Raw genomic sequence first — 6881 nt, 5'->3', positions numbered from 1 at the left:
AGTGACGTACCGTCTGTAATGCTGCTTCAGCAGAGACAGGGAGGTGGGTAACGGAGTTTGACCAGGCCTGGCTGGGAGCGAGCCCCGGGGCTTTGCTTTGTGCTCACACCTTGTCTGGGAAACCGGGTTCTGCATCTTCCTCTAAATGGTGACAGCGTGGTGACAACACCGGGGTCTTGGTCAGTGCTGCCCTGTTTTCTTCTCAAACACCTCAAAAGATTTCACGGGGATCTTTTTTTTTTGTTTGGGTTTTTGCTGGTGTTTTTTTGTTTGGTTTTTTTTTTTTTACATTTCTCCTGAAAGGAGAGCTTTCATTTCGTAGCTTTTCATTTACATTGAAACAAGTAAATAGGTGAGTATTCTCTGGATCGTGGTGAGAAGCAGCTGTAGCTGGGCCGCAGCGTGCGTGCCGGAATCGCAGCGGGATTGCCTTTGACCCTGGAAGATTTGTTGCTCTTCAAGGCCCCAGAGCTCCCAGGCTGCTGCGGAGCTGGACACTCCTGCCTGGCTGCTCACACTGGGCCTGCTGGGACGAGGACACGGCTGCCTCTTCCCTCTGCGTCTTTCTTGGCTTCGAAACCAAGAAGAATCCAAATGTCAGTTCAAAAGCAAACCTTGCGTTCATGACTTCTGTGATTTTAGACAACGGTTCCCACGGAGCAGAGCAGTGGAGGTTTCCTGCCAGGGAATGCTTTGGGCAATTGCTGGCTGAATGTTAGACCTGACGGGGTTGTGAGCAGTGAGAGAAAAGAAAAATATTATTTTGTTACTGTTTTCATTTCATAAAAGGCTCTTGGTAAGTAGTAAAGGATTAAGCTTTGTTTTCCTGTAGTTACAGAACATGGAGCACTCCTGTTCCAGCTTGGTTGTCCTTCAAAGAAATACAAGAGACCAAATTTAATATCCTTGTGGTTTTTGAAGGCGAGTGTTTTCCCTTCTACCACAAATGTTTTCATCCCTTTTTGCCTAAATTAAAACATGGGCTTAGGGTTAATGGACTTCTCCACATCTCTGGCAAATTACCTTTAATTCTGAAAACTGAACAGAAGTTGCAGAAGAAAATAATAGGTTGTTCCAAGCAAAGCATGGAGATGGGGGCAGCGCTGGTGCCCAGCCCCTGCAGCGCTCCGGTCCTGTGTGCTCCGCGCGACCCCCTGGGTCTGCATTTAAACATCAGCAAACTGTAGGGAGAAGGAAGGACAGGGAAGTCGGGGTGAATTAGGGTGCATGCAAGAATTCAGTGTAATCTCGTGTACTACATGGGTGAAAAATGATCTATCCCTGCGATCTGCTTGGTTGGTGTGGTGTCTGTGAAACGTGAGGCTGGCTCAGCTGAGTCAGCAGATTCCAGCTCCGTGAGCCGGTTGGCCGTCTGGCCTCTGAGCACTTTGGTTTGGCCACTGCTTCTCTTTGCAATACTAGTCCCTGCTGCCTAAGAAGATGTTTCCTGTGAATTGTGTTCATAGATCAAACAAGGTAGGATGTTGACACAGCTGTTGGCAGAGTCATTCATCTACTCATGTGACGTTCGACTTCGCTAAATGAATTTCCTTTCCAGTTTTCAGAGGTGTTAAGCGTTGTGTAAGCAAATGTTTTAAACAACTTGTAAGAATTTCCCCAGTAATACTGGTGTTCTGGTTTGCAAGGGTTGCGAAAGACACGTGTTCATTGACCTTGTTCCTCTGACTTCAGCCTAACAGAGGGACAAAACGGCCCCGGGATGAAGAGGAAGAAGAAATCAAAGCCCGTCGGAAACAAGCGAGTGCCCGAGAGCACAGCCGACACAGGGAAGAGGAGTCTGTCACCCTGGAAGAAACTGATGATGAGAAGAAGAAACTTCTTCAGATAATAGAGAGGGATGGAGAGGAGGAAGAGGAGGAAGTGAGTCACTGGTGTCCTGTAGGAAGGGGGAGGCCACGGGGAGATAAGCAAACACTAAATCACTTCTCTGTGATTCCCACGTCTTAACTATGTAGGTGATGGGACTAAGTGGTGGTTCTTGCGTGCCTTGTGCCGCTTCAGGTTCTGGCTTCACTTCCCTGCCCACGTGGTGCTCGTTGATTTCAAGCAGGGCCTCTCAAAAGATGTCCTCTGGAGGTTTAAAGGGAGAAGGGGCAAAAAGGAAGAGGGAAAAAGAAAATTTCCAAGCCTGATCCCTGTTTGGGCAGAGAATATACAAGTAGCCTTCTAAAATTTTCAGGAAATAGTTTCTGTATTCTAACTCCTTTGTTCCTAGCAGCACCCCTGGCCATACAGCTTCTCCCCCTCTTTGTAGCTGTGCGGCAGCAAATAAACAAACCTCCTGCACAGAGAGGCCGTGGGGCAGGGCAGGAGGGTGGTGACTGTCAGGGGGAAATGATTTCAAGCCTTGGAGACAGAAATCCAATGTAGCATTGGCCTTTCTGCCAAGGGCCAGAGAAAAGATCACTTTATAAATGTGACACACGGATTGGTATAAATCTGGAAGATATTTGCTTCCAGCTGCCTGTGTCCTGTTTGATAAAAAAACAAGTGATATTCGCCACTGCAGAACCGTGTAGGTTTGTAAAATATCGTTGTTCTTTGTATACAGCATCGCTAGCGCTTGTCTCTGAAAAGCTCCCTCGTTTTTTTGTTGTCGAGCTATTGCCACTAGAGTTGTTGCTGATAAGAGAGACAGAAAATGCAGGAGCTATGTAGTGTTTGAGCTCCAGTGAGGATGGATGGACGTAGCCAAAAGTCCTCTTGGCTGGCTGGAGCCTGGGGAATCCCTGCAGTGCCCAAGCCCCTTGGTTTTGACAGATGGAGTTCTCCCATCCAGGTGTTTTAAGGGCTGGAAGTCCCAAGGTATCTTCAAAACACAAACCTCAGGATGTGCTTTGTGCCAGCACGTCTGACGGGAGGAAGCTGATCCCTAGGACGAAGGAAATGCAAGATACGAGGCCGGTCCTGGTGGAGTGATAGATGTTAGAGAAGGCAAAGAATCAAATAAAATAGAGGGAGGCCGTGTTGGCACATGTGACAGTATCTTTGGGGGTGGAAATCCCGTTGCAGGACGCGTGTGGTTTGGGCACTGGTACTGATTGCCTGAGCTCGAGTGAGAGGGCGACGTGAACCATGGTGCTGAGACAGGGCAGGCTTGAGAATGTGGGAAGTCCAATGCTAGTGGAAGACTTGGACTGGTGGTGTAATGGAGTCTGAAAATACAGAAATTTTCTATCTTGGACAAGATTGCTGCTTAGAGCCTCTGACTGAGGAACGTCCCAACAGAAGAAGTGGCTCCTGATTTAATTCTGCACAGGAGATGGGGCATAAAACTTGGCTTAAGATGTGAAGAGGTCTCGTTTGTTTTTTGTTTTGAGAAGTTCTCTTTAGTAGTAATTGTAACATAGTGAAGTAGAGGAGAGGGAAGAGGTACTTGAGAAAAATCTATACCATCAGTGTTTTAGTAAAAGATGTGCATTAAAATCATGAAACAAGGAAAATAACCCAATCGTGGTTGTAGGTGTCAGGAGGTAACTAAAGTTACGTTACTGCAGAACACTAAATGGGTAATGCCAACTGGGAAACACCTTAGAGGAATTTAAAAAATAAAAAGAAAGTACTAAAATATTGATTTTTTTTTTTTCTTCAGAAAGACTAAAATAGAAGTGAAAGCTTAGCCGAGTGAAGAAAATAGAAAAGAACATAAACTCAAGGCAGTTAAGTGTAGACTTACAGAAAGAAATAGCACAACAAGCTTCTGAAAAGAAACTATCCATGGCTGTAAACTGCTGGTGCAGATTAATACATCAGAAACAGCAAACCTCGGGATGAGCTGTTGGTGCCGGGTACTAACAGGTGGAAAAGTTCAGCTCCAGGAGCTGTTTCAAAACGGCTTTTTCATGCTGTTGCATTTTGCTGGGTTTTCCAGCCATCCAAAGTTCTGTTTTCTGCCCTTTTCGATTCGATTAGGAGGAACCTTTGGATGAAAGTTCAGTGAAGAAAATGATTCTCACCTTTGAGAAGAGATCTTACAAAAACCAGGAGCTGCGGATCAAGTTTCCTGACAATCCAGAGAAGTAAGATTATGCTCAGCCTTCTCTACCCCTTTTTCCTTTCATTTTAGATTTCAGCCCTAAATAGATTTCTTGAATGTGCAGATGTTTTCAGTTACGTAAGGCTAATGGCAAAGCGATTACTGCCAGGTAGTTCTTGCCGTGTTATTGCTATGTAGGTCTTCTAAATGGTACTTGAAACTAACTTTGTGAATTAAAAATGATGTTACCAAGACTCTGGTGGTGACTGGCTGCATGAAGAGAACAGTTAGCAATGAAGGGAAAAGTTCTAGTTCATGAAATTCTTGCTGCCGTTAATATTATAGATTGTGAAACTTCAGTACCAGAACTCGAGTCGATGTTGTCTTTATTTTGGAAATGTGCAAATTCAGTAGGGTTTTGTGAGGTCTGGTTTGGGTATGGGGCTTGGCTCTTGGAGGCGAGCTCCGCCGAGCTCTCTCAGCGGCAAGTTGGGAGCTGGGGCTGCGTGAGACGAGGAGGAGCCGTGTGGGGGCTGCGGGCAGCTGGGGGTGAATCCTGCCTGGTATCTCCTGGCAGGGCTCTGTTGGGGAAAGGGCTGCGCGTTGAACACGACTGACGTGCTTTTTACCTTTTTATTAACCACTTTTTGTCTTGCCTCAGGTTCATGGAGTCTGAACTGGATTTAAATGACATCATTCAGGAAATGCACGTGATCGCCACGATGCCGGACCTGTATCACCTGCTGGTGGAGCTGAACGCTGTGCAGTCCCTCCTGGGGCTGCTGGGCCACGACAACACAGATATCCTTCAGTTGCTAAAGCAGCTCTCATGAGCGAGGCTTTCTGCAGGCTTTCTCTAATCTCTTATATCCTGCTTTCACAGGCTCCTCGAAATGTTTTTCTCTTTTTTCCCACCATGCTGAATTTATGGTTTTTGGTTTTTCTTCAAGTGAAAGCCTTCTTTGTCCAAGTGATATCGATTCTGAATTTTTTCAGTACTGTGATTCTCCTTCCTTGTTTTATGACCCTTTCATCTAGGCTTGAGTGGCTGCGTTAGCATGTGAACAGATGAAAAATACAGGAAAAGCTGAGGTGTACTCTTAAAGATTTTTTTTTTGTAGTTTTGAACAAAAACAGTGTAATTTTTTAAACATCCTGGTGCCCTGACGCTTAGCCGTCAGCTGAGAAACAGAACTCCTGGCTTCCTAGTGTGCAGTCTTTTAAGTGTAGAGCTCAGCCTGCATTGCTTGTAAAATATTCTACAGTAGATAAGGCTGAAAAATTGTGACATGATTTGGGAGATCGTCTGTCTGTGTCCTCCCAAACATGAGTAAGTGGAAGGAGCGGTGGAGCCTGGGACAAAGGGCACTGGACTTAGACTCGGGACTCCAGCAGGCTTTCCCTTTTTCATTTGTATTGATTCATGACCTTAAGGAAGTATTCTTTACTTCCTCACGTGTAAAGAAGTAGCTAATACCTACCAGCCATTATGAGACATTTTGAAATACGCAAAGTTAAACGGAGTGTTGGTGCTAAGTGTTGTGGTCTGGTGCACGGATCTTGGTTTGCTTTTTTAGCACTTTCCCCTTTAGAATTCCTAATTCATTCTTGCTGGGTGGGTGCAGTGGTCAGAAGATAAACAGTAGCTAATACCTACCAGCCATTATGAGACATTTTGAAATACGCAAAGTTAAACGGAGTGTTGGTGCTAAGTGTTGTGGTCTGGTGCATGGATCTTGGTTTGCTTTTTTAGCACTTTCCCTTTTAGTACTATGTATTAAGAATTCCTAATGCATTCTTGCTGGGTGGGTGCAGTGGTCAAAAGATAAACCCAAAACATAGATGTCTGATGACGTATTAGAAAGCGCTCCTTACGTCTTTGGGTGTTTGACTTGTATCTCGCTGAACCCTGAGGTGGTGAATGCTGGTCCCTCCAAACAGCAACCACCACAGCTTGCCCTATCTGGGATCGCTGATGGAAATTACTCTCGAGTAAACATTTGTTAACAATTTACTGTTCTACAGTGGGAAACACCTACCATGCATAACCAGTTTCATGGCTACCGTAATTTCATTAGTTGTTTTTTTTTTGTCAGACACTGCAGGCTTTTTGTGTGCTATGTGCATAGCGTTAAAGACTCATACTGAATTTCTCATTCACAGGCAAAACGTAAACTGTGGGGATTCTGACTGGGGCAGCAGAGCTGATTCACAGCTGGAGTGCGCAGGAATACAGCTTGCTTTGTCCTTTCAGCCATGAAAAACTGAGTCCTGGGGTCACTGCTGCTGTCAAAGACTTGTCAGTATTTCCACTGTGAACTCTTTTTAATTGGTTTGCAACTTGCCTGTCAGTCAGTTTACGGGTGGAAATTTGGCCTGTGAATTGCAATTTTGAGAAAAGTCTATTTCTTGTTATAAAACTGCTGAAGTGTTTTCAGATCGGTTGGAAGCAGGGCACGGTCTCTGGTAGCGCCTCTTCCCTGTGCTGCTGCTGCTCCCAGACAGGCTGGAAATCCTCTTCAAGTGAAGCATCTAGGTGTAAAACTAAATTGATATAGTTAAACTTTAGTAGTGACTTTTTGTTAAAACAAATGGAAAAAGATTTTTAAAATGAGTTCTTCAAGGAGACAACTAAACAGATGACTCTTCAGATGTGATTTAAATGTAGTATCTTGAGGGACTAATGCAAGGAGACAAAAGCAATGTCCAGGGGGAGCGAATAATCTGCTGAATGATTCATGCAGTTTTACACAAAACATGTGAATGAAAGATGATCACTGACGGGATTTTGGTAATGAAAGGCAGGAAAGCTTCAAGTGACAGTTTGCTTTTCTATCTCTTGAATTTTATAGAACAACTGATGCTCTTGGTGAAAGCCTCGACA

At 44.8% G+C, this 6881-nt stretch overlaps 1 protein-coding gene across 1 annotated transcript in view; it reads left to right on the top strand.

Moving 5' to 3' along the window:
- Positions 1–1686: 1686 nt before the first annotated feature.
- CTNNBL1 (catenin, beta like 1) overlaps positions 1687–6881 on the top strand; it is a gene marked incomplete at both ends in the record, with an annotated part of 18954 nt that continues 13759 nt past the window's right edge. Inside the window, 3 exons of the mRNA XM_009873936.1 lie at positions 1687–1881; positions 3934–4040; positions 4659–4798. Coding sequence (XP_009872238.1) covers positions 1687–1881; positions 3934–4040; positions 4659–4798 — 442 coding nt within the window. The remainder of the gene's footprint in view (positions 1882–3933; positions 4041–4658; positions 4799–6881) is intronic.

Source organism: Apaloderma vittatum, unplaced genomic scaffold (assembly GCF_000703405.1).
Source record: "Apaloderma vittatum isolate BGI_N311 unplaced genomic scaffold, ASM70340v1 scaffold18237, whole genome shotgun sequence".
Lineage (NCBI taxonomy): Eukaryota > Metazoa > Chordata > Aves > Trogoniformes > Trogonidae > Apaloderma > Apaloderma vittatum.
The sequence above is the reverse complement of the archived record's forward strand: the minus strand, read 5'-3'. Positions and strand labels throughout refer to the sequence as shown.